General features: G+C 44.4%; 2 protein-coding genes across 3 annotated transcripts in view; both read left to right on the top strand.

The window, feature by feature from the left end:
• Nucleotides 1-4,866: 4,866 nt before the first annotated feature.
• On the top strand, nt 4,867-17,022 carry LOC308578947 (FK506-binding protein 15-like). Of its 2 annotated transcripts, XM_081179549.1 has the most exons (4): nt 4,867-5,150; nt 9,315-9,424; nt 15,601-15,721; nt 16,824-17,022. In XM_081179549.1, the coding sequence occupies exons 1-4, from the start codon at nt 5,008-5,010 to the stop codon at nt 16,918-16,920; spliced, it is 471 nt and encodes a 156-aa protein (XP_081035675.1). In that variant the 5' UTR covers nt 4,867-5,007; the 3' UTR covers nt 16,921-17,022. The 2 variants fall into 2 exon arrangements, with proteins under 2 accessions (XP_081035675.1, XP_081035676.1); XM_081179550.1 differs by lacking the exon at nt 15,601-15,721 and having other exon boundaries at nt 16,824-16,870.
• Nucleotides 17,023-18,284: 1,262 nt separating this feature from the next.
• LOC308578688 (FK506-binding protein 15-like) overlaps nt 18,285-27,020 on the top strand; it is a gene marked incomplete at both ends in the record, with an annotated part of 31,672 nt that continues 22,936 nt past the window's right edge. Inside the window, 9 exons of the mRNA XM_081179160.1 lie at nt 18,285-18,305; nt 18,440-18,514; nt 19,087-19,185; nt 19,769-19,918; nt 20,714-20,782; nt 21,627-21,770; nt 21,920-22,062; nt 22,643-22,691; nt 26,400-26,490. Coding sequence (XP_081035286.1) covers nt 18,285-18,305; nt 18,440-18,514; nt 19,087-19,185; nt 19,769-19,918; nt 20,714-20,782; nt 21,627-21,770; nt 21,920-22,062; nt 22,643-22,691; nt 26,400-26,490 — 841 coding nt within the window. The remainder of the gene's footprint in view (nt 18,306-18,439; nt 18,515-19,086; nt 19,186-19,768; nt 19,919-20,713; nt 20,783-21,626; nt 21,771-21,919; nt 22,063-22,642; nt 22,692-26,399; nt 26,491-27,020) is intronic.

Genomic DNA, 27,020 nt, shown 5'->3' with positions numbered 1-27,020 from the left:
TTGTGTTTGCTTCCTGTGCTAGTTTCCGATTTTCTGTTGCAGTCTTTTCAATATTATCTATGGCCTGAGAATTTTTAGAAACTTGGTCTGTCAATTTGTTAATTGAGGCTGTTACCTGGTCAAGTTTAGCAGCTTGTTCATCAAACCTAAGTGCTTGTTCATCCGCTTTCTTGTTCAGTGCTGCCAGCTGCTCCAATATTTCTTTAGAGACAGAGTCTATCCCTCCAGCAGCCATCTCTCCAAGAGTAGGCTGTATAGCTTGTCCTTCCTGCAGACCTGTCACGATTGGGACAGATGATCTGCGTGGCTGCACAGGCAGAGTTAATTGCAAAAGTTCAGTTTGTTTTGCTTTTTTTCTTTCTGCAGCCCTTGTTTTTGCTGTGCCACTCATTCCACAGCTGTCCCAGTATCAAGGTCAAATTGTAAATCCCATGGGAAAATTAATTCCAGAAAAAATAAACATCCAAGCAGGAAAATTCCAAAACAAGTGGCAGTTCTCAGAGACTATTAAATCCACAATCCAGCAGGGGGAGCTCCCTGAAAATTAGGGAGAAGGATAGGAAATTTCCACCAAAAGTTCCCTTGCACACAAAAGAAAAATATTATCCAAGACAAAAGGGGAACCCCTCTCCTTAAGTTTAAACTGCAGAGAATAAAAGTTCTTTACCAAGGTGCTTGCAACAGTTCCTTTTCCCGCTTACAAAGTAGCCCAATGTTACTTCTAACTTTGTCTATAGTTACTGCAGACCGATGTTACTTGTATCCAGTCAGACCGAGAGCAGGGTTTCAAAAATTTGTAATCCACAAGGTAAAAGAAAGAGGAACATAAATTTGTCTCTCATAAAACTGTTATATCCTTTCTTTAACTTTTAATCAATCAAGGTCGAATTTGCAAATAAATTCCAACTCTTTTAAGGTTCCTTTCAGCGCTTCAGCTTTAAAGGGGCTTTGCTCAATACTTTAAACAGAGCCGGGAGACTGACTTCCTTTTTAGTGTCTCCCGCTTTCAGCCGAATTTCTCCAAATTTAGTTCGTACAAAGCTTCAAATTTCCTACTCACGAGTAAGTTGTTTCAGTTCGATTGTTGAAGGAAGAAAGGTCAGCGCTGGTCAGCAGCAGCCGCGCGGCTTCACTTCCGCGGAAAGAGCGATGGATCCACAGCACCGCTACCCCCTCCACGTTCCGAAACCCCTTACGGGGTCCCTTCTGCGTTTCGGAGGTCGCTCCTGGTGCCCGCCGAATCCCACGGCCACTGGCTCACTCTACCAGTGGTTTTTCTTCATGGGTCGTCGCTGTGCCGCAGCGCACGACCCTTTTCCGCGGAGCCCCTCTTCAGCAGCTGAAGAGGACCGCCATTGCTGAGCGCGCCGCCTCCGGAAGTATGGTGTCCTAGATCTGGAAGGGCATAGCAATGCTTTTGGATGGCATGCGTATCTCTGGTACGACAAGGCAAAGTCTCATAAACTGTTTAAAAACCATATTGTCAGGAAAGCCCTACTCATTGTCTGGACTAAATACAAAGACTTATTTGAAAGTAAGACTCCGAGGTGGCTATCACCGGTGGAGGCTAAGGCCGTAAAACTTCGTAATATGGAGACTGGCTGGTTGAAATATTGTGAGATAATTGAAAGAGATGGTGACACTTGGAGGTTGCAGAGTTTTGAAAAACTGAAAGGAAAGGTGCGAGATTGGTTTCATTATGCCCAAATTTTAGAGACTTTTAAAAAAGACAAAAAAATTGGTTTCCAGGTGGAAAAATCAAAATTAGAGACAGAATTACTTGAACCTAAGACGAAAGTGCTTTCAAGAATGTATAATTTGCTGCTTAAGTGGAACACCCAAGATGAGATAGTTAAATCAGCTATGATTAAATGGGCACAAGACATTGGGCACAACATTATGTCTGAAGACTGGGAAAGGTTATGGACCACCGGTATGAAATTTACGGCATGTACTGCCTTAAAGGAAAACATTATGAAAATGGTATACAGGTGGTACATGACCCCAGTCAAACTTGCAAAGATATATCATTTGTCTGACAATAAATGTTGGAAATGTAAGGAAGCTGAGGGAACCTTTTTTCACCTCTGGTGGGCATGCCCGAGGGTGAAGGCCTTCTGGGAAATGATCTATAACGAGTTGAAAAAGGTGTTTAAATACACCTTTCATAAGAAACCAGAGGCCTTCCTCCTGGGCATTGTGGGCCAGAGAGTGTTAAAAAAAGATAGAACTTTCTTTCTATATGCAACCACAGCAGCAAGAATTCTTATTTATTGCTAAACACTGGAAGGCACAGGAGTTACCCACGCTGGAAGAATGGCATTCGCAGCTGATGGACTATATGGAATTAGCTGAAATGACAGGCAGAATCCGAGACCTGGGAGAAGACGCCGTGGAAGAGGACTGGAAAAAATTTAAGGACTATTTACAAAAATATTATAAGCTATATGAATGTTGAGAATTTGCTAAATGTTCTGGAAAAACATGCTTCAGTATTGAATTTGGTAAACGTTGAAAATTAAGTTAAGATCTTGAAATGTATAAAATATGGACCATATAACTAAATGAAAACACAAAAACATATGAAATAAGGTATTAATTTGCTGTTTATTTTTATTGTAAAGAAAACAGGGGATGGGGGACGTGGGGAAGTCTGATCGATCATGAAAATGGATGTGAAAAAGTGAATCTTTTCCTTTTCTTCTTTTATAACTTCTTTTCTTTTCTGTAAAACTGCTTTTGATGTGCTATGGATGACATACCTTTCTTTTACCCTGGAAAAAAGCAATAAAAAATTTTTATTAAAAAAAAAAAGAACTATTATAAAATTGATGAATGTTGAAATGCCGAGGTGTTGAGAGAAAAAGGAATACAGTGACATAAGATTAAGTTAAAGAAAAGATTAAGAGGACACATATTTGATAAAATTGCTTAGAAGTTGCTAAAATAATTTGGTAAATTGGGATGCAGAAAGGGGAGGTATGGGGGAGTCCGAGAAACGAAGGTTATGGAAAAGAGGTTATGAAATTATACATGTTTGTTTGTCTTTTTACTTGTTTGTATTGTTTAAAAATTGTTGTAAAACCAATAAAAAAATTTATAAAAAAGAAAAAGGTATTTAAATATACCTTCCCGAAGAAACCAGAGGCCTTTCTCTTGGGTATTGTCGACCAGGGGGTGTTAAATAAGGATAAAACTTTTTTTATGTATGCTACAACAGCAGCAAGAATACTCATCGCAAAGTACTGGAAGACACAAGATCTACCCACCTTGGAAGAATGGCAGAAGAAGGTGATGGACTACATGGGTTTGGCAGAAATGACGAGCAGAATCCGAAACCAGGGAAGAGAAACAGCGGAAGAAGATTGGAAAAAATTTAAGGACTATTTAAAGAAGTATTGCAAAATTAATGAGTGTTAAAATGATGTTGGATTAGAAAATAATCAGTTACTAGCGGTAACGGATAAGCTAAGGAGAATAAGTAAGATTAAATTCAAGTTAAAAGAAGGGAAGGATTTGCTGAATAATTGATTAGAAATTGGAATACAGAAAGGGGAAGTATGAGGAAGTCGGGGAAGTAAATTATAAGAAAATAAGATTTTGAAATTGTACCTGTTTTTTGTTTGTTGTGTTTATTGTATTGTCTTGTTTTGTTTTTGTTGTTATAAAAATTATGGAAACTCTAATAAAAAAATTATTTTTTAAAAAAGAAAATGTGATGAAGAAGTTATACAGGTGGTACCTAACCCCGGCCAAATTGGACAAGATGTACAAAAACAGTTCAGATGTTTCTTGGAGAGGCAAAAGTGTGGTTGGTACCTTTATACACATGTGGTAGGAATGCAAGAGGATAAAAGAATTCTGGGATATAATTTCTAAGAAGAAGAAGAAGAAGAAGAAGAAGAAGAAGAAGAAGAAGAAGAGTTTGGATTTGATATCCCGCTTTGTCACTACCCTAGGGAGTCTCAAAGCGGCTAACATTCTCCTTTCCCTTCCTCCCCCACAACAAACACTCTGTGAGGTGAGTGGGGCTGAGAGACTTCAGAGAAGTGTGACTAGCCCAAGGTCACCCAGCAGCTGCATGTGGAGGAGCGGAGACCGAACCCGGTTCCCCAGATTACCGCTCCTAATCACTACACCACACTGGCTCTTTACTCTTTACTCTAAAATTTAAAAGATCTTCAAACTCTCATTTCCAAAAAAAAACCCTGAATCCTTCCTGTTAGGTATTATGTCCATGGAAATTAAGAAAAACCACAGACCACTTTTTATGTATGAAACCACAGCAGCCAGGATTTTAGTAGCAAGGAATTGGAAAGGTGATGTTATAAGTTCTATAACAGTGATATCATCCCCACAAAAACGGACTGGCAAGCAAAAATGATAGAAGATCTACAACTTGCCAGAACAACAGGGAGAATAAGAGGAAATTCAATACCAAAAGTTAATCAAGATCGGATAACATTTAAGGAAGATCTTAAAAATGAGTGGCAACGTTAATCTCCTGACAGACCTAGAATGAATCTTGGAATATGGAGAATGTACATAGTAAAAGTTTATGGGTATTAAACGAGAACGCTAAATAAGAAGAAAGAAATGTGTTTTGCCAGACCAAGTGTAAATAGCACAATGAGAAGATTCGGAAGTTAGCTACCTGCGCCTTCCTCGCCTTCTCTTCCTTCCCTCGATCTCCTCAGACGCGTCCCTTCTTCGCCCGGCGAGCGGAGGCGCCACCTCATTGGCCAGCATCGAGCGAGCGTCACCCGCCCTCCCGCCTCCCTCTCCCAGAAACCAGCTTCCCATTGGTCCAGCCGTGTCCCCCTCCCTTTCCGTCAAACTTAAGAGTCCCGCCGCCAAATTCGCGGCAGCGGCAGCAACAGCTGATCGCTGGCGTCCCCGTGCACGCGTTTCTTCCCTCCGCGTGGAAGTTTGGCCCGTTTGGGGACCGCGAATGCCGCCGGCCGCTTTGGCTTGCTAGTTTCGCTTCTGCAGCCCAGCGCTTGAGCCATGGCCGAGAAATTGCAGCCGCGCACTTTGCGGCTCTCGCCTCCCGGCTTGGGCTTAGTCGAGGGGCGCGGGGAGCGAGGGGCCGTCAGGATGTTGGGGGACATGGATGAAGAAGACGAGGCCTTCCAGCTTCCGACGGGAGGGTGAGAATGCGGCGCCTCTCTGCGTGGGGGGAGATGCGGGGTGTGCGGGTGTCTTTGGGTCCGCGTGAGGGGGCGGGGCTGTGTGAGGGGACCATAGCTGTGGGGGGGGCTGGGTCTGCATGTGGGCCTGGGGCAGTATGTGGGGTTGGGGCAGCATGTGGGGTTGGGGCAGCATGTGGGATAGAGCTGTATGTGAGGCTGGGGCAGCATGTGGGACTAGAGCTGTGTGTGGGGCTGGGGCTGCATGTGGGGTTGGGGCTGCATGTGGGGTTGGGGCAGCATGTGGGGTTGGGGCTGCATGTGGGACCATAGCTGTGTGTGGGGCTGGGGCAGCATGTGGGGTTGGGGCAGCATGTGGGGTTGGGGCAGCATGTGGGACCATAGCTGTGTGTGGGGCTGGGGCAGCATGTGGGGTTGGGGCAGCATGTGGGGCTGGGGTGGGTGGGTGGAGGCTTACGAAGGGTGATTCCGAGCACATGCAGAGGGGTTTGTCTGCAAATACGTGCTGTTAGGCGCTGAGAGAGAGGCGAAGTTCAGCTGAGCTAGGCGTCTTTGAGCCAGCAAGGTTCCTTCTCTCTTTTTCTCTCTTTTTCCTTCTTTCTGTCTCTCTGCCTCACAGCGTTGCTGGTGAGGATGAAATGGGCGGGGTTTCGGACAGCTAAGGATGAATTGGGAAGCGCTGGGTTGCATCCGACTAAGCTATGCGTTGGTTACGCCCGCCCATTTCAGTGGACCAACTCTGAGCTGAAACCGAAGTGCCTTGTGTTTTCACTGTTTCTTACATGCTTAGCTTTGGAGCTAAAAAGTTTGCCTCTCATGATGATTGGGTGCGGGAGGCAGGGACCCTGCTGCAGAAATAGTAACCTCCGCAACCCCAGACCCCTACACCACTGGTGATGGGAGTGCACTTGCTCTACAATCCAGAGGGCCAAAGGAACCCCACACCTTTTGTAGAGTGAGGGAATACATTATGTTTTAGTAGTGGTTTGGGAGTAGGAAGTTCAGCCCAAGGGTTAATGGGGAAAGGAGCATTTTTCTTAAAAAGCAAGACTTATTGGGGAGTAGACTCCACTGAATTCAACTGAACTTCCCCATGAATGTACATAGGGTTGATTTGCATACAAATGCCTGTTGCCTGTGCTGTGGTGAAATATTTTCCCTTTTCCTAATTCTAGCTTTCTGTTTCCACTTCTTCTGTGCTGATGTTACACTGAGAGAGAGTCACAAAGTGAGCTTCATCTCCAAGTGGGGGTCTGCACCCTGATCGCCCAGGTCACAATTTGGCATTCTAACTCCTGCCCTAAAGTGGGTGCCAGTAACAGGACTGAATGGAGGTGTTTTGTGGTCTTAGATTCCTTCTACAAAAGGAACCCTAAGAAAGATTTCTAGTGCCCTTTACACTGTGACATTTTAGGTGTTCAAAATAAGGGCACTGCAGTGCTGCTTTTGGCAACGCTGGCAGTGAGCAAAGGTCAGAGTGACATATAGCCAGTGGGAGTTGTAGTTCAGAAATTTATGGAGAACTGCAGATGCCCCCCCCCCAAATATTCAAAATATAGTCCGGCCCCCCACAAGGTCTGAGGGACAGTGGACTGGCCCCCCTGCTTAAAAAGTTTACTGGCCCCCGATCTATGTCTTCCCAGAATGTCACTCTCCCCAGAAGGAGAAGCGAAGCTCACAATCTCTGTTCCGCTCGCTTCTTTTGGGAGCCCCTCAAACATGCATGTTGCCACTTGTGGTTTTTCTCTAGCTGTTTGGGGTGCTGTCAGGCATTTAAAATGGGCACTTCACCCCTTGGATATTTTTGCTTGCTGTTCAGTATAGCATGGAGTTTGGGTCTAAGGCTGGAGATTTAATGTTTGAAGATACTTGACCTTGGTATGTGTGTGTTGTTTCTTTCTTTGTTTTAATCTGCAAGTTTCTAGCTCTCAGGAGTGCGGGGAAGTGGGCTAGGATGTGTTGTAACTGGTAAGTTTCTGCTTCCAAAACAACCCTGAGATGAGATACTTCTGAATGTCTGTAGGGAAAACCACTTGTGTTCAGCCAGGTTTATTCCCTCTCCCCACCTTCCTGGCAATGAATCTCCGTATGTGGGGAAAGGTAAGCCGCAAGGGCAGGGTTGTATCTTTGCAATACAATAGTACCTCGGGTTACATACGCTTCAGGTTACAGACTCCACTAACCCAGAAATAGTACCTCAGATTGAGAACAGAAATCGTGCTCCGGTGGCGTGGCAGCAGCAGGAGGCCCCATTAGCTAAAATGGTGCTTCAGGTTAAGAACAGTTTCAGGTTAAGAACGGACCTCTTCAACAAATTAAGTACTTAACCCGAGGTACCACTGTAATGGATACCTTTTAAATTTTTGTTTTGTTTACAATGTCTTCCGGACATCTGTTCCAAAACCAAAGCATTCCAAAACCAAGGCGTACTTTCCTATAGAAAGTAATGCAAAATGGATTAATCCATTCCAGACAATTAAAAACAACCCCCAGAATAGCAATTTAGAATGAAAATGACTATCTAATTAGACTATTGATCCATAAAATGAAAGCAATAGACCAGGCTGCTATCTGCTAACCAGTATTAAAAACTGGCAGTGATTTACCCATTGCCATTGGAGGGATGAGTGCACGGGGTGTGTGATGGGGGAGTTCCAGTGGCGGGGGGGGGGATGGAAAGGAAGGCAAAAGTCATCTCTCTGAGGAGCAAGTTGGCTTCTCTTCCTCCCCCCATGCCAGCCTTTCTGGATCCATCCCCCCACCCACCCAACCCGCCACTTGGGTGTGTGAAGAACTCTTACTGCAGTGGTGGCACCAGCATCCTGTCACGGCAGTCACTTCTGGGTGTGGATCGGTGGCAGCGAAAGCGGAGAAGGCGAAGTCGCTACATCATTAACGACACCCTTCTCTGCTTCCAGATTTCACTGCTGGCACCAACTGAGGGAAGGCCGTGCCGAGCAGACAGGGGGTGTCGCTGCCACCCTCTGGGCCCCTCTGCCACCACTGTCCTTGCAGCATCAGCCACTCCCTCCTCCGCTTTTGGGTGTCGCCCAGTGGCTGGTGCAGCTGGTGCTGAATAAGGGAAGCCCAGGTCAGGCAGCAAACAAGCAGGCAATGGAATTGTGGCACTCAAAACAAAAGTGCAACCCCCCCCCCCCGAAGTACGTCCAGATGCCAAAAAAAGTTTGAAAACCTGAACACTCATTTCCGGGTTTGAAGCATTCGGGTTCCAAGTAGTTTGTGAACTAAGCTGTTCAAAAACCAAGGTACCACTGTACTAGGTTCTATAAAAGCTTGGGTGCAATAATTGGGCAACAGCCTTTTCAGTTTTAGGGACTTTGTAGTTTAGACAAAAAGCAAGTAAGAGATAATATGATAGAAGTTTATCAAATTAGGCATGGCATGGAGAAAGTGGATAGGGAACAATTTCTCTCCCTCTTGTGAACATCCGATGAAGCTGAATGTTGGAAGACCTTCAGGAAAGGCAAAAGAAAGTACTTTCTCACACCATGCACAGTTAAACTACAGAACTCTCGCGCAGGAGGCAGGAATGGCCACCAACTTGGGTGACTTTAAAAGAGGATTAGAAAAATTCAGGGAGGAGAAGGCTAGCAATGTTTTGTCACCGTGGCTGTGCTCACCAAGTTGGTGGCAGCAGGGCTTCTGAACAACTGTTGCTGGAGACCACAGGAGGGGAGAGGCCTCTTGTGCCTGGGTTCTGTTGGCTACTGTAAGAACAGAATGCTGGACTCGCTGGGCCTTTGGCCAGATCCTGCAGGCTTTTCTTTTGTTCTGAAGAGAGGTTATAGAAACTAATAGGAAAAGGAAGGGATTGTCTCCAACTAAGTTCTACTTAGAGAAGACCCACAATGCGTCTACTCCTTTAGTTGAGTGCATTAATTTCTTACGACAGCTCTGCCAGGCTGGTTACCCCCAAGAGAGACTAGGCAAAGCTCCCCTCGGCAAGCACCCCTAAGTGGGGTGGCCAACATCCTAATCCCTAACAGGATTCTAGTTTTTGAATCCATTACCCTCTGGTCTTTGGGGAAGGCTGCAACAAAATCGCCAACCTGCAGTTGGCTTGCAGATACATGTCTTGTTCTGTTCCCACCCGCTTGCCTCTCTCTGTGAATGAAGTGAATGGTTACTTTTCTCTCTGCCCAGGACCAGGCTGGCCTCTCTCTTTGGACAGGATCAGACAACTACAGAATCTGGAAATGTGCTCTTCCAATACATGCCACCCAAGCAGCCTAAAAAAGGTCAACCAGCTACTGGTAAGTAAACTGTTCACAATGCCTAGGAACATAAGACGAGCCCTTGTGGACCATCTAGTCCAACCTTTGGTTCTGAAGCCCCACAGAATCAACTGGGTTGGTCAACTCCCGAGTAGCGCTGGGGAGAGACCCCTGACCTGGGCCCCCAGAAAGGTGCTGGTGGTGTGTATTCACCACACTGGGGTAGATGGACCCAGTGGTTTGACGCCATACAAGGCAACTTCCTGTTCTTATATCATTTTGTGAGAAGGGCACTATATGAAGTATGGGGGAGAAGTAAAATATCAGTAGTGACCAAAACACCATGGTGGCTGTCACCGATGGAATCTATGACAGTTCATAGGAAAAATATGAACAGTGATTGGTTAACATACAAGGATTTAGTAGAGGAAATAAGTAGCAACCCGAAAATAAAGGACCTAAGAGAACTGAAACAGAAGGGAATAACCTGGCTGGAATATTATCAACTAAAAGCCGCCAAACTATTTTTGGAAAGGAGGATATCAAAGAAATTACAGTAAAATGGGAGAGGGACCTGGGACATATGATCAAACCCAGTATTTGGAATGAATAATGGACTAAAAAATCATGGCTTGCTTCCTTATAAGGGAAAATCTTATGAAAATGTACTATAGATGGTACTTGACCCCTGCAAAACTAACAAAAGTAAATAAATCATATAATAACAAGTGCAGAAGATGTAAAGAACAGTTAGGAATATACTACCATATGTGGTGGTCCTGTATAGAGATATAAAGGTTTTGGAATATGATTTATGAAGAGATAAAGAGATTGATAAAAACTACATTTAGCAAGAATCCGGAAGAATTTTTATTAGGAATGGTCTCAGATAATATTCCCAAAACCAAAACCAGGTTATTTATGTATGCAATGTCAGCAGCAAGAGTTATTGTGGCAAAACACCGGAAAGATAAAAATACACCCACTAAAGAGGAATGGGTAGTTAAATTGTGCGAGTACTTGGAGCTCATGAAGCTGACAGATGCAATAAGAGATAAACCTAAAAAGATGGTGAAAGAAGAATGGAAATGTTTAAATAATTATCTTTTTCTTTTTTTAAAATAAATTTTTATTAAATTTTTCCACCATAATAACACAAGCCACAAAGCAGAATAATACACAAAAATAGAAAAGGAAAAACAGAAGAAGAGAAAAAAGGGGGGAAAGGGAGGGGGGAAAGGGAGGGAACAATAAACAAATAAACAATAATAACAAACTTAATTCTTCACAAATCCAACTTTTTAAACATCTTGATTGACTTCCTCAAATCCCTCCCTTCTGAGTTTCCTTGTAATTTAAAAGTAAGAGCTTTCCAATATCATTATTAAACTAAAACAATTTCCAATTATAGTCATCTTATTCACTTTTCTTGACATTCTGAATCCCATTTATTTAATTATAACTTAATTTGTCCTAGGCCTATTTGTTTCTTTCAGGTAATTTCTAATTTTTTATATTACAATATTTGTTCAAATAGTCCTTGAATTTCCTCCAGTCCTCTTGAAACTCCTCTTCTTTCTGGTCGCGGATTCTTCAGCTAGCTCCGAAAAGTCCATCATCTTCATCTGCCAATCTTCCACTGTTGGTAGTTCTTGTATTTTCCAATTTTTAGCAAGTCATATTCGAGCGGCCGTTGTGGCATACAAAAATAATTTAACATTTTTCTTGGGCAATTCTAAACCTGTTATTCCAAGGAGAAAGGCCTCTGGTTTCTTAATAAATGTATATTTCAACATTTTTTCCAGTTCATTATAAATCTTCTCCCAGAAGTCTTTCACCTTGGGACAAGTCCACCACATATGGAAAAAAGTACCTTCTTTTTCTTTACATTTCCAACAAAGATTATCACTTTTGTGATAAATCTTTGCTAATTTTACAGTGGTCAAGTACCATCTATACATCATCTTCATAATGTTTTCCTTTAACATCATACATGCAGTGAACCTAACCCCTTTCCTCCATAGCCTCTCCCAGTCCTCCGTCATTATATTATGTCCCACATCCCTTGCCCAATCAATCATGACCGATTTAACTTGTTCATCCTTTGTATGCCACCCCAACAACAAACTGTACATTTTAGACATATTCTTATCATTAGTGTCTAACAACTTCGTTTCCAATTTGGTTTTTTCTGTTGCAAAACCATTTCTCTTATCCATCTTATATAATTTGTTAATTTGATAATATTGCAACCAATTCACTTTATCTTTAATTTGTTCAAATGGTTTTAATTTAAAACTTTCCTGATTTTCTAACAACAAATCTGAATACCTCAACCATTTGTTTTCCATATTTAACTTTTTTTGGGCCTGTGCTTCCATTGGTGAAATCCATTTTGGTGTTTTTCTTACTAAGAGATCTTTGTATCTAGTCCATACATTGTATAATGCCTTTCTAATTACATGATTCTTAAAACCCCTGTGGGCCTTTACCTTGTCATACCATAGATATGCATGCCATCCAAATCGATTATCCAGTCCCTCCAAGTCTAACACATCATCATTCTCTAATTGAATCCAATCCTTGATCCAGCAGAATGCAGCAGCTTCAAAATATATCTTCAAATCTGGCAGGGAAAAGCCCCCTCTTTCTTTTATATCTGTAAGTAATTTATATTTAATTCTAGGTTTTTCCCCCTGCCAGATAAATTTAGACAATACGTTCTGCCATTCTTTAAAACATTTGACATTATCAATGATTGGTAAAACTTGAAATAAGAACATCTTCGGCAATACATTCATCTTAACCACCGATATTCGGCCCATCAATGAGAGTTTTAAATTTGATCATACCTCAAGATCTCTCTTTAATTCCATAATTTTTCATAGTTATCTTTGTAAAGATTCAAATTCTTTACTGATAAATTCACACTCAAATATTTAACTTTTTTCACCAAAACAAGGCCTGTCCTTTCAAAAACGTTTTTTCTTTCCTCATTATCTAAGTTTTTTTCTAAAACTTTGGTTTTGCTCTTGTTTAATTTAAATCCTGCTACCTGCCCAATCTCTTGAATCAGCTCCAGTGCTTTCACTACACTGGTTTCTGAATCTTGTAATGTTAAAACCAAATCATCAGCAAAGGCTTTTAATTTATATTGCTTGAATCCTACTACAATGCCTTTAACCACCTCCTCTTTCTTCAACATGTTTAACAAAACCTCCAGAACAGAAATAAATAGCAGAGGGAAAAGCGGGCATCCTTGCCTGGTTCCTTTCTCAATTCTGATTTCCTCTGAGACATTATTAACTATGATTTTTGCTTTTTGTTCAAAATAGATCGCATTAATACCATTAAAAAATTCCTGGCCAACCTCAATTCTTTCTAGATTTTTCATCATAAATAACCAAGAAACATTATCAAAGGCCTTTTCAGCATCAATAAACATTAACATTGCTTTACAATTTCTTTTCGCTTCCAACCTTTCTATTATATCAATTATATTTCTAATGTTATCTTTCCTATGTCTCCCAGGCAGAAATCCTGTCTGGTCCTTATGTATATAATTTGATAGAACCTTTTTTTAATCTATTGGCCAAAATGTTTGCAAAGATTTTATCCACATTAAGTAATGAGATTGGTCTATAATTTTTTCACATGAGATCTATCTTGATCTGTTTTTGGAATCAGAGTAATAAATGCATCTTTCCAGGTTTCGGGAGCTTTGTCCCCTCTTAAAATCTTAGTACACACATCTGCCAATGGTTGAATTAGCCAATCTTTCAATATTTTATAATATTTTGCAGAAAGACCATCCGGTCCCGGGGCTTTGCCTGACTGCATCTTATTTATTGCCATCTCAACCTCCTGTCTTGTAATCATGCCATTTAGTAGGAACCTTTTATCCTCGGGAATTTTCTGCATTTCATTTGCCACAAGAAATTGCTCAATTTTATCCTTATCTTCTTTACCTTTTTTATACAGCTGTTTAAAGTATTTCTGAAAACATTTTCTTATATCTCCAGGGTTTTCCATAGATTTTCCTTCAGATACAATGTTTGTAATAGTACTTTGCTTCTGTCTCTTTTTTAATTGCCAAGCCAACAATTTCCCACATTTATTTGCAGATTCAAAATTTCTCTGTTTCATCATTTTAATTTTCCATTCTATTTCCTGGTTAATAATTTGAGAAAATTGAATCTGCAATGCTTTAATTTCTTTTGGAATCTGTTGACTCTTTGGCATTAATCTTAAACTTTTCTCTTTGTCTTTTATTTGAGACAGAATTTTCTCTTTTTTCTCATTCTGTATCTTTTTCCTTATCGAGTTCTGTTGTATGAGGAAACCTCTCATTACTGCCTTACTTGCATCCCAAATGACTCTTGTTTCAACCTCTGTGTTCATATTTAGTTCAAAATAGTCTTTTAGAGTCTTTTGGGTCTTACTAATTATCTGTTCATTCCTCAACAACTCATCATTCATCCTCCATCTAAAGGAACCCTGCAGGTATAATTTCATCTCCAAAACCACTGCATTATGATCTGAGCAAGTCTTAGGGCAAATTTCTGTTTTAGGAACCTTAGGAACCAAATCTCTGGATACCCATATATAGTCGATTCGCAAGAAAGATTGATTTGAATTTAAGAAAAAAGTGAAATCTCTCTCCATTGGATTTCGTAGCCTCTGTATGTCCGACAAATCGTATTTATCAGTCATATCAAAGAAAATCTTTGGTAATCTGCCGGAACTTGGATTTTTCTGTCCCTGTGTTTTATCCATTCATGTTGATGCTACTCCATTCAGATCTCCCATTAAAATCAATTTGTAATCCATACAATCCATGTTTTAAGTCCAGATTCTTAAAGAATTCCACTTTACCATCATTTGGTGCATAAATTCCCAGCAAAAGAAATTTATCGCCTTGTGCAGTAATTTCAACTGCAATGTACCTCCCTTCCTCATCTTTAAACAACAATTTGGGATTCCATTTTTCTTTAACATAAAAAACCACACCTTTTTTCACTTTGTCGGAAGAAATAAATTCCTGCCCAAGTTTCTTATTTTGGAGAATTTTCTTATGAAGTCTTATAACATGTGTTTCTTGTAAACAAATTAAATCCAAATTCTGTCTTGCCAGTACGTGATAAACTTGGTTCCTCTTAAAACATGAATTTAGACCATTCACATTCCAGGAGTAGATTTTCAAAGACATCCTGATTTATTAGGGGCCCACTGCCCCTGCCCCTGATGAAGGAGAACTTTCCAGTCCAAGCTCTTTTGCGTTTTTCGCCAAGAATCTTTCTTTCTCTCCGACAGTTGTTATTCTTTGTTTCCTTCCTTGAAATTTAAAAGATAGTCCTTCCGGGAACTCCCACCTGAAGAAAATGTTCTTTCTTCTTAGGGCACTGGCCAAATCCGTATAATTATTTCTCAGGGCCAAAAAATATGTCGGAATATCTTTAAACAAAATTATTCCCTTCTCATCTATCTTTAGACTTTATTTATAATGGTGGCCTAAAATAATGTCTCTCTGCTCTTTAGTTTTAAAAATCACCATACAGTCATGTGTGATCTTAGTGTCTTTTTTAGGTCCAAATCTGTAGGCCTTGTCTATCCAGGAATTTAGATCTTCCAACATGGAAGATGGTGAAAGAAGAATGGGAATGTTTAAATAATTATCTAGGGGATAAGGGTACATCAATAAAGACCTGGTTATGTTTAGAATGATACCACATAGGGAAATGTTCCCTGATACCAAGATGAGGGATTCTATGGAATGCAGATAGAGAGAACTGATAAGAATAATGATCTGTTGTGATCTTAACGGAAGCGTACAATGGACGAGCCTTCTTGTGTTTTGGCTCATTTCCCCCCTCTTCCCCCCCCACTTTTTTCTTTTCCCTCCTCCTCCTCCTTTCCTCTTTTTTCTTCTTCCCCATAATGGCTTATGTTCTATGCCATCTACTTTGATATTTTTTGTAGTTGTTTAGCTTTTTCCATTATTGTTATTAATAATCTTTCTTTTGTAATTTTGGTTGTTTACATTTATCTGTATTTGTTTAAAGCAAAATAAAAGTATTAAAAGAAAAAAAAAGTCAACTTCCTGTTTTCCATTAATCTGAGCAACTGGCTCAGACAAGGGAGCTAACTTGGCCTGATGTTTGCAAGCAATGTTCTGTTTGCAACAGAGCACTTACCCTTCTCATGTGCTGCTCCAGCTGCAGGTCTGTCTACCCAGAAGCATCCTCCTGCAGCTGCTCCTGCGGCCGCTGCTGCTCCTGCGCCCACTGCAGCAGTTCAGTCAGTCTTCTTCACTACAGTTGTTCATGCATATTTGTTGTGAGTACTACAGCAGAGGGGATGAGCTGCAGGGTGTTCTTGCTACCTAAGTCCTGTGTTCACATCTTTTGCAATCATCTCTCGATCTTGCCTGGCTTGTTTGGAAAGAGGTGCAGCTGAATAGTAATAATAATAATTTATTTTTTATACCCCAGCCACTCTGGGCAGCTTCCAACCAAATATTAAAAACAGTACAGCATCAGACATTAAAAATTTCCCTAAACAGGACCACCTTCAGTTGTCTTTTAAAAGTAAAATAGTTGCTCATTGCCTTATTGCCTTGACATCTGCTGGGAGGGCGTTCCACAGGGCAGGTGGCACTACCAAGAAGGCCCTCTGCCTGGTTGCCAGTAACCTCACTTCTCACAGCGAGGGAACCACCAGAAGGGCCTCGGGGCTGGACCTCAGTGTCTGGGCTGGACAATGGAGGTAGAGCAACAGTGGGGGGTTTTCAATTGGGCTGAATGGGGCATCCCTCCCCAAACTCAGCCTGCCCCCACCTGCCTGTTGTTGTTTTTTTACTTCCAGCCAATCAGGCTGTGGATATCATTGACTCTGGCTCAATGTGCTGTTGATTTCCTTCCCTTATGCCACACCAGTGAAAGCAGGTCCAGTAGGAAGGTACCCCCTAATTCTGCCCTCAGCTGGCTCCCACCTACCTGCCTTTTTATGTCCAACTGATCCAGAGGGCAGGACTTCCTGTCAGCTTCCTCTTCCCCCTCAGTCTCCATGCTGCCATGGTAGAACACAGCAGGAGGAGGATGGGGACAGCCCTAGACTTAGCTGGCCCTTCTTGTCGTTGGCTCTGGTGCCACCTAGAGTTGGGCTCCCTGCATTCACTCCATTGAGGCACCAGCCAACACTGAACTGAAATGAGGATAGAGACCTCCTGGGATGGGGAACTTGTGGGCTGATAAAATGTTGCTGGGCTGCTACCGCCCACCCCCCAACATTGCCCCTCACCGTTGGCCAGATGGCCTGGGCTGATGGGAGTCACACAACCCCTGGGAAGTCTTTGTAAAAAGCTGCTTAATATAACCCATGGGGTTGGCATGGTGGCCACAATTGTGGGAAGCTAAGAGGTGTTCTCTTCTCATTCCAGTACCAATGGGAAATATGTGAAACATGGCAAGTATGGAGCAGCTGTAGTGGGCAGCAATGCAACCAAGGAGGTAAGAGGAGGAGGTGTGGTGTCTTGAAGTAGCCTGGCTTTCTGCCAACCTGCTGTCCTCCTGATATTTCGGACTACAGCTGCTGTTGGTCCTAAACATCTGGAGGATACAGGGTTGATGTAGGTTGGGCTAAGGCAGGGGTCTGCAACCCGCGGCTCCGGAGCCGCATGTGGCTCTTTTACACCTTTGCCGCGGCTCCGGGGCGGATACTAGCGAGGGGAGGAGGCACATTGTGCGCCTCGACACTCCCCACTGTGGCGGGCGCTGTACTGGCTGTGACATCGCATGGGGGCGGTGAGTGCGTTAGTCATGCACCGTCCTGACGTCACCTTCCCAGTTTTGCGGCTCCCAGGTTTTTTTCCTTCGGAAACGGGTCCAAGTGGCTCTTTTTAGGTTGCAGACCCCTGGGCTAAGGAAATGCTTCCCTTTGTCTGAATCCTGGTTTCCTGATGGTGTCTTACTCTGAAAAAAGCAAAGGTGCTGTTTTGGCTCCTGTCTCTTTCTGCCTCATCAGCTCACAAGGGTTATAGCTCCCATTTTTCTTATTCTGACCTCACTTCTCTACAAAAAGTATTCTTAGCAGGGAAGGGGCTGTCGCTCAGTAACACAGCATCCACTTTGCAGACAGAAGCTCCCAAATCCAATTGCTAGCTCCTCTGGGTAGGGCTGGGGACACTGCTGCCGGTCAGAGTAGGCAGTCCTGAGCTAGAAAGACCAGTGGTTTGATTCAGTCCAAGGCCCTGTGTTCTTATGTAACTAGAACCATGTGGACTAGAATCTTGACAAAAGAAGGGCCTAGGGGGTATTGTGTGCAGAGTGGATAGAGGAGTGTGAGACAGTAACTTTGTCGTGGCTTGAAAAATCAATAAACGTTCCCACCACACTCAAAAAAGGAAGGGGGTTTCAGCAGCTTATGTTGGAAAAGGGATTCAGTTTTTCCAGCCTCTGTCCTTTTCAGTAGCTCTTCAGTGGTTTGTTCTGCCCCACTTTGCTATGAAAGGATTCACAGGTGTTTTACAAGCAACAGATAAAATATGTCAGGAAACATATGCATTTATTCCAGGAAGACTCTGGTATGATTGCCTTGTCCCACTCCCCTGTTGCAGGTGAGGGTGGTGGGGACAGGATAAAACACTGGGCTGTCATTCCCGTTTAGCTGATTGGGCGGAAAAGGACAGATCTCACCCCTTGGTTTCTCCAGGTGTAGGGAGCCTTTGGTCCTCCAGATGTCGCTGAACGACAGCTCCCATCACCCCTCTCCACTGGCCATGCTGACAAGAGCCAATGGGTGTTGTAGCTCAGCACCAAAGGCTCCCCACGCCTGCTCCATTGTAACGAAGTCACTCCACATGTAACTAAGCCAGGCACCTGCAACCAAAGCAATTCCTACGATGAACACCTCTGATGTATTTGTATGTTAATGTGTCATTTGGCTGTTGGTATAAGAGCAGCTCCAGGTGCTTTTGAAAAGAGCCAGCCCCGTAGTTTTTGATTCCTCACTTTTTCTCTTGTTTTCTTCTGTCCTTCCGTCTCTTGTGGAATCCAGTACAAAGTGCATCTATATATCAGCCAGCTGCAGCAGATTGCAACTGCCAGCATCCATGCCTGTTTTGTATTCACGGTAAGCTTTGACATTAAGACCTTCAAGGACCATGGCATGGGCTGAAGCTAAGCAGAATTCTTTGGTGGTTGGAAACGCACATTGCATATGAGGTCTCAGCTGTGGTCAATTAATTTCAGTGGGTCTGCTTTGAGTAGGGCTAATGCTTGTTGCAACCCATTAGATTTGAGTAGTGTTAGATCCAAGGGGCCCCTCTATGGTTAAAACGCTTACCTAGAGGTAACAAAGTAAAGTAGATGACATTCTACCTACTGTAGCTTACATCCCTTGGGGTAGCCCTCCACCCCGAAGTCCTATAGCATTTTTCCATTTCTAAACATGACACACTACAGACGTTGATGTGTGTGTGTGTGTGTGTGTGTGTGTGTGTGTGTGTGTGTACTTAGAGTAGACTCACTGAAATTAATGCACCAAAGTTCATCATGTCTATCAATTTTCATGGGTCTGCTCTGAGTAGGGCTAACATTGGGACACAACCCAAAGTCTTTAGCAATATCCATCAGGAAGAAAGGTTTTTTGAGCAGAGGCTGTCTGCTGCTCAGAATTCCACTTTCTCCTTTCTCTTTCCGCAGGTGCAGCCCAACAACTACTGCACATTTTATGATGATCAGAGGCAGAATTGGTCCATCATGTTTGAATCAGAAATGGCGGCTGTGGACTTCAGCAAGCAGGTGCCAGAGGCGTGCATTGCATTGTGGGGTGGGGGGTGACTGTCCTGCAGACACTGAACCAGTGTTTGCGAGAGCTCAGCTCTGTTGCATCAGTCACCAGAAGCTTTCTCTGCCAACTACAGTGGTGCCCCGCAAGACGAATGCCTCGCAAGACGAAAAACCCGCTAGAGGATAGGGTTTTCCGTTTTTCGATGCGCTTCGCAAGACGAATTTCCCCATGGGCTTGCTTTGCAAGACAAAAACGTCTTGCGAGTCTTGCGATTTTATTCGCTCCCCCCTTTTTCTAAGCCGCTAATAGCCTTTTAGCCACTAAACCGCTAATAGCGCTAATCCGCTAATAGGGTTGCTTCGCAAGACAAAAAAACCGCTAAACGAAGAGACTCGCGGAACGGATTATTTTCGTCTTGCAAGGCACCACTGTACTAAGAAGTATCCAGGGAGAGCAAGGAATGGTGGTGTAGCCAGTTAGGGCCTTTTCAGGCCCCTGGGGTCTTCAGCCAGTGCTGTGTTGGGCCAGATTGCATAGGTGCGGATGACAATGCAGGCTAATGACACAAAGGGCCTTGGTTCTTCTTCTTCACAGCTGTGCATTGCCAAGTATAACAGCAGCCGTTCTCCTGACTCCGTGCTGTGCCAGGATCTTGTTCTCGGAGACGGCCAAGGTGTGGCGACTGGAGATGTCCTGGAGATCACTTTTACAGGCTGGCTGTTCCAGAACGGTGGTCTTGGGCAGGTAAGGCTGGCAGAGGGGGTGGGTGGGGATGATGGGGGTTGAAGTCTCTAGCAGCACTGCATGGTCACAGCTTTCCCACTCCTGGATTATAGATTGCATACAGCCCTTTTTGTCCCACAAAACCATCCTTTTGCCTTGCCATAACATTGCAAGGAAATTCCCCATGAAACAGGAGAGGGACTTGCTGAGGCTCACCCAGCTTGCTTCACAGCTCAATGTGCATTTCAACCTGACCTTTGCTCACTGAGGCTTTAATGAGCCCTAGCCAGATTGTTTCTATAGAAAAAAGGCTTTTTCATGGTGTTTGCATTGGTTGCTCTCCAGAGGGGAGGCCTTGCCCAGCCTTGCCGCCCTTTCTCAGTTGGGGATGCTGACCTTCTTCCTGGGAAGCACATTCTGTTAGGTCCTAAGCTACACCTGTCTTCAAGGTGTAGATCCTATTTCTCAACCATAATTCTACCCAATCTACAACATGGGAGGCACCGCTAGGTAGGGGATTCAACATGGAAAGCTGCCTTGCACTGCATCAGGCCACTGGTCTAGGTTGGCATCGCCCACATTGACTGGCAGTAGCTCTCCAGGCTTCCAAGCAAAAGCCTTTCCCTGACCTTCCTTGGAGATGCCAGGATTGAACCTGGAACCTTCTGCCTGCAAAACAGGTCTGTGTCCCTGAGCTGTGCCCCGTCCTTCGGTACTCATTGCTGTTGGCTCAACAGTGGGAGTAGCAAAACGTGAACCTAATACCTTCCGCGTTAAAAGTAATTTCACCCCATTGACCTTCCACTTTTGGAACAGGTTTTCGACTCAAATGTAAATAAAGAGAAGTTACTCCGTCTGAAGCTAGGCTCTGGCAAAGTCATCAAGGTAAGATGGCGCTATCTTCCCCCCGCAGTGCAAGGATTCTTTCTTCCACTTCCACATCTAAGCAGAGTTCAACCCGGGCTGTGTGGAAGGCTGAATAGCAGTGATATTTTTTGAGCTCAAACCCTGATCAAATGGCTTCCTCAAGAACAGCAGGCAGGTAGCTGTCCCAGCTTGTCTACGCCTGCCATGATCTGCTGGAGTGGGAGGCCCAAACAGAGTACCTCGATCCATGCAAAATTCCTCATCCTGCCCTACTGGTCAGTCAGGCTTGGCCTTTCTTTACAGGAGGGGTGGGGAACCTCAGGCCCAGCAGGGACTGAAACTGGCCCTCAGGATTCACCCCAGGCCATGCCCCTCGCCAAGCCTGCTCTGTGGCCTGGACCAAAACAGTCCTGGACCTCCAATTAAAGCCTCTTGCTGTCCTGGATGAGAGACAGAGGGGGGAGTGTGAGTGGGTGTCTAAGGTAGCCTATTGTACAAAGGGAAAAATTACATTCGTTGCCCCTCCCGCTTTCCCCTCTAGCCCCGCCCACTCCTGGCATGCGCCTCCCCACCAAGAAGGTTTCCCCAGAGGGAATGGTTTTCATCCCTGCTTTAAACTACAGTACTGTCCTCAAGAGTGCAAGAGAACTGTCAGTATTCCTGTGCCCTGCTCTCGACCAGCCTTTACCAACCTGACAAACACACACACAGATCCTGTGGACTCCAACTCCCTGCTGATTGGAGTTGGAGTCCAAGGTATCTGGACGACGTCAGGTTGGCGAAGGCTGTGTGGTTCTGGCACTTAACGAAGGCGGTCACCCAAACTTGTTTTCTGTTGGTTCTCCATTTCTGCAACTTGAAGGCCTGGGAAGATGGGATGATTGGCATGAAGAGAGGAGGCAGGCGGTTCCTCCTTGTCCCGCCAGCATTGGCTTACGGGCCTTTGGCAGAAGCTGAACGCATTCCTCCGGACTCAACTCTGGCCTTTGAGGTGCAAGTCAAACGGGTGAGTGTGTCTTCCTCCTAACGTGTTAGCAACCAAGAGAACCTCAGAAGGTTGTTGGGTGGTCGGTCTACGGCCTGGATGAAGTTCTACAAATGGAGGCAGTGGTTGCCTTGACCAGACTCCATGATGCCTCTTTTTTGCTCCCTTAGGTGAGGTTTGCAAAGGGTGCTGACTCCGCTGGACAAAGCCTTGGCCCAAGGGACTCCCTCACACCTTCATCAGCACCACAATCAGAAAACCCCACTACATACTCAGCATGGCTGACTCCTCCTACTCCCGCTCCAAAGCCAGGGTGAGAAATAAATTGAGGGTGCTCTTAGCTTTGAAGCCTTCCATTCTCCCAGTTGTCCCATCCTAACTCTGTATAACCTCAGCTGCATAACTCAGACCCTATCTGCACTGTACCACCTTGGGATCTACGGATGAAGTCTGGTATACAAATTCAATAAATCACAATAAATCATACGTTCCAAATAGCGCCATGCCATTTTCAACAGCTGTGGCTTCCTGCAAAGAATCCTGAGGGCCACCTTGTCTCATAGACAACCTGGCAGGGGCCACATTCCAGGGCTGGGCTGGGGCTCCAGTGGACAGAGCAACAGATGCTGCTCCTGCCTTCTGTGCAGCCAGAAAATACACCATGTGGGGCTTCTTTCTGCACACACCTCTCCCTGTCCAGGGAAGCAAGGTGCACTGTCACAGTTCAAGGACACATTCCAGCCAGGCTCAAGCTCCCTTGGGGAGGTAATGAGGTGAGGTAGGTGAGGGGCTTGGCCGAGGCAGAGTCCCAAAGGCCACTTGAGTATCCTACCCCTTAATAGACTCTTCATACTGTGCTCAGGTTTGTTAACTCCCTCCCTTCCCTACTGCAGGGAGCCAGCTGTGCGTGCCAAATCAAGCTCTATTAGCGAACAACTAGCGGTAAGTCCCCATTGGAGCCAAATCTGCCTATAGATTGTATAGTTCCTGTTGGATGTGGCCAAAGCAATGAGAAGTAACTTGGTCCTCTCATAGAGAGTGGGATCCTTATTGGTGGGCATTTTTTGAGAAACTCAAAAGCTCTCACATAAAAAAGGTACTGTATTTTTCGGTCTATAAGAGAATACTTAGATTTGGGACTTAGATTTAAGAAAATGGGGGGAAATGTATCCGTGTATAAGATCCCCCCTAATTTTTGACATTATTTTTAAGAGAAAAGGCCTAGTCTTATACACGGAAAAATACGGTGTGTCACAGGAAATGCATATCATCAGTAACCACGAGTAATTAACATTTGATATTGTGCTTGCATAGACTTCTGAGATGGGTTTCTAAGTGGTTTTTAAAAAATAATAATGCAGTTTTAAAGTTCTTTCATTAATAGTTTTAGAGTGAAAATGTAGCAAGGAAATGGTGTGTTCATGAGGAACCCCCCCCCCACCCACCCACACATTGGAAGGTTCTATAAATGTAAGGCCCCCCCGTATGGGTGTGCATGTTTACAGCATCTTAGTTGATTATCTGTATATTTCATTCCCGTTTCCTATCAGAGGGCATGCTGGCTGGGGGTTGATGGGAGTTGTAGTCCGTTACACCTATAGGGCCCCAGGTTGGTGAAGGTTGCTGTGCCCTTTTCTATAATTTTATTAAGTTTTCTATTTTGCATTTCAAAATAAACATTTTACAAACTGTAAAATATCCAGTCACTTCCCTTCTCCTTCCATGGTTCTTTTTATATATTATACATTCCTGCATATTTTAGTATACCATTCAAACCAGTTTTCCACTTTTACACCCATCAAAAATTATTTACTCTGTTGAATTTATCTCAGTTCTGCCGTCATTTTCAGCTGGTTGATATGCCCTTAACTAAGGCCTAAGTACTGAGCATCTGACATGCATTGTCAGGCACACAAAGGAAGCCACAGGGCGAGGTGGGGGGTAAGAGAAGGACAAACCAGCTGCTTTCTCTTAGGGGATCTTGGTTGGGCTCTGGTCCCCTTGGCTTAATCCTGCCCAGGGGATGTGACAGCCCTCACCACCATTTTGAAATCCCACTGTTAGGCTTTGAAAGGGTATGAGAGGTTGTTTTACTGGATGCATCCCATGATATGGGAAGAGGAATCTCTCTCTTTTTTTAGGAAACCATGAAGATATCTAATGCAGGAAGATTGGAAATCTAAATGAAATTTAAGCTGTTGTATGAGCTTGTAAACCACTTTTATTTTCCCTGAAGGAAGGGAGGCCCTTCTTTTTTTTAACTTAATTACAAACCTACCTGGTTCTCCAGGGTTTCAGACAGGGGGCATTCCCTGCCTACCGGGTATCAAACCTGGGGCCCTTTGCATGAAACTGAGGGTCTTGCCCTCCCTAGATCTAGTAGTCACCCCAAACTGGTGTTGGGTCTGAATCTTAATTTGAGGGAAAGCCTTGTAAGGATCATCAATCATTTTGTTTGTATGTCGCCTTTCCCAAGTTAAAACAATGCTCAAAGCATCTTACAACGTATTAAAAAAAACCCATAGCTACAAATGTTCTGGCATGCCTCTCTCTCGTTAATGTGGGATTTGAAGCCTCCAGGGTCCCTTTCCACTTCCCAGGAGGGTTAATTGTGCATTGTCTTCTTCAGGAGCCGCATGTCATTCAAGAATTTTCAACCTTCTGTCTGAACGACTACCGTCCAATGGCCCCTCCTCAGTGGGCAATGCAAGGTAAAAAGTGTGTTCCCTTGTTGTGCCTTGGTGATGGTCACCAACTTGGGTGGCTTCAAAAGAGGGTTAGGCAAGTTCATGGAGGAGAGGGCTGTCAGTGGCTGGAAACCGCAGGAGGGGAGAGGGCTCTTGCGCTCAGGTGCTGTTTGCAGGCTTCCCATGGGGGCACCAGCATCTTAAAAAGCAGAGACATCACCTTACCAACAAAGGTCAGTATAGTTAAAGCCATAGTTTTCCCAGTAGTGATGTATGGAAGTGATAGCGGAACCATCAAGAAGGCTGATGGCTGAAGAATTGATGCTTTTGAATTATGGTGCTGGAGGAGACTCTTGAGATTCCCATGGACTGCAAGAAGATCAAACGTATCCATTCTTAAGGAAACCAGCCCCGAGTGCTCACTGGAAGGACAGATCGTGAAGTTGAGGCTCCAGTACTTTGGCCACCTCATGAGAAGAGAAGACTCCCCGGAAAAGACCCTGATGTTGGGAAAGATGGAGGGCACAAGGAGAAGGGGATGATAGAGGACGAGATGGTTGGACAGTGTTCTCGAAGCTGCAAACATGAGCCTGACCAAACTGCGGGAGGCAGTGGAAGACAGGAGTGCCTGGCGTGCTCTGGTCCAGGGGGTCACGAAGAGTCGGACATGACTAAACGACTAAACAACAACAACATGGGGGCACCTGGTTGGCCACTGTGAGAAGAGGGTGCCGGACTAGATGGGCCACTGGCCTGATCTGGCAGGGTTCTTCTTGAGTGCAGTGGCTCTACTCAGTAGAATTTAGTTGGACACAACCCAGAAGCCAGCATGATGATTGTGCATGGAAAGCGGAGGAAATCTGGATGTGTGGGGATGGGGGGAGCAGTGTCCTTCATTTGCTGTAGATCAGCTTGAGCAGAGTCTGCATCGGTCACTGGCATTGTGTTTAGATGCTTGAATTGATCTGTTTGTGTGCTGACTCTTCTGGGCTCCTTTGGGTGGAAATAGAGACAAACATTTTGATGTTGATGATGATGATGATGATGATGATGGACTGCTTGTATTGAGATGGGCAACGCTGATGCCTCTGCTTTCTTCCTAGCTCCTCATCCAGCTGTGTTGGGGCTCCAGGTGCCTGCTGCCCCCCAGCCACACCCACCTCTTTCAAGAACCCCTCAAAACTGTCAGGTAAGGAGTCTTTTGTAGGCAGGGAAAGGTTCTTTCATAGGCTGCCAGGTGAGCCACAACATCATGCTCTGTTCCCTGGTTTGCTCAAGACAGGGGCATGTGACTAGCAGGCTTGACTAAGTTTCCTCATCCTTTTCTGTCAGTGTCAGGTCTTCATTTGCAAAATAGGGAGGGTGCAGCATAACCATGAAGGTAATAGCCCTTCGGTGCAAATCCCAAAAGCGCTAGATTAAGAGCTGGCAGCATCCATTGCCTTGGGTTGGAGGGAAGCAGTTTGTTACCTCGGCAGTGCTGAGGTAGTTTCCACCAAATCCAGCGGGGATCTTCTATATGTTGGATTATCTTTAGAAGAATGTAAGAAGAACCTCTGCTGGATCAGGCCAATGGCCTATCTTGCCCAGCATCCTGTTCACATGGGGGCACCTGTTCTCAGTGGCTACCTGGATGCCCCAGTAGCTCTTTCCCCTCCTCCAGTTTCCAGCAACGGCATTCAGAAGCATTCCTTCTTCCAGCCATTAGCTGTCGAGGCCAGTAGCCATCAATAGGCGCCTACCCATGGATTTGCCCAATCCTCTTTTAAAGCTATCCAAATGGTTGTCCATCATTGCCTTTTGCAGGAGAGGATCCCTTGCAGTCCTTGGCCTTTGGGTCTTCTAGCCCTTGAGAGCAGGCTTAAGCAATCCTGCTGTTTTAATGGGGGACCTTGTTGCCGTCTGTTTGGTCAGTGTGACAAGTCACCTGACTCTCCTTTCCCTCCCCCACCTGTGTTCTCAGCCTTATGCAGGGATGCCATATGCTTACCCCCAAGTGAGTGCCGCAGTTTCCCAGCTCCAGCCTGTTGGGTTGTGCCCAGCTCCTTTCCAAGGTATGTTCAAACTGTGCACTATGTAGCTTTGGGAGCTGCTTCCAAACATTAACTTTTTTAAAAAAGCAAACCCCTTTATTAACATTGTTGACAACCCAAAGGTCTGGTAGCAGGCTTGCCATATATGAAGAAAGCAAACAATAAATAATAAGAGAAAGAAATGGTGACTCACCAGGATTAATTAAGACACCCATATTTCCCAAACTGGTACAGATAGGGAATCTTGAGCATCTGCCTCTGTAGCCCAGGAAATGAAATCCTACCTGTTGAGCATTAACTCAAGTTAGAAATCCCCCTGTTCAGAGCATCACAGCCTACTGGATCAGGCCAGTGACCCATGTAGTCCAGCATTTTCTTCTTACAGTGGCCAATCATTATGCCTGTGGGAAACCCACAAGCAGGATCTGAGCACCTTTCCCTTCCTGTGCTTTTCAGCAGCTGGTATTCAGAAGCATTTATTGCCCCCAATTGTGAAGTCGGAACATGGACTCATGGCTGGTTGCCATCAATAGCCTTCTCCTCCTCCGTGA

The sequence above is a fragment of the Podarcis bocagei genome (assembly GCF_964188305.1).
Source record: "Podarcis bocagei genome assembly, chromosome: Z".
NCBI classification, from domain to species: Eukaryota; Metazoa; Chordata; class Lepidosauria; order Squamata; family Lacertidae; genus Podarcis; species Podarcis bocagei.
This window is presented reverse-complemented; position numbering and strand designations above follow the sequence as displayed.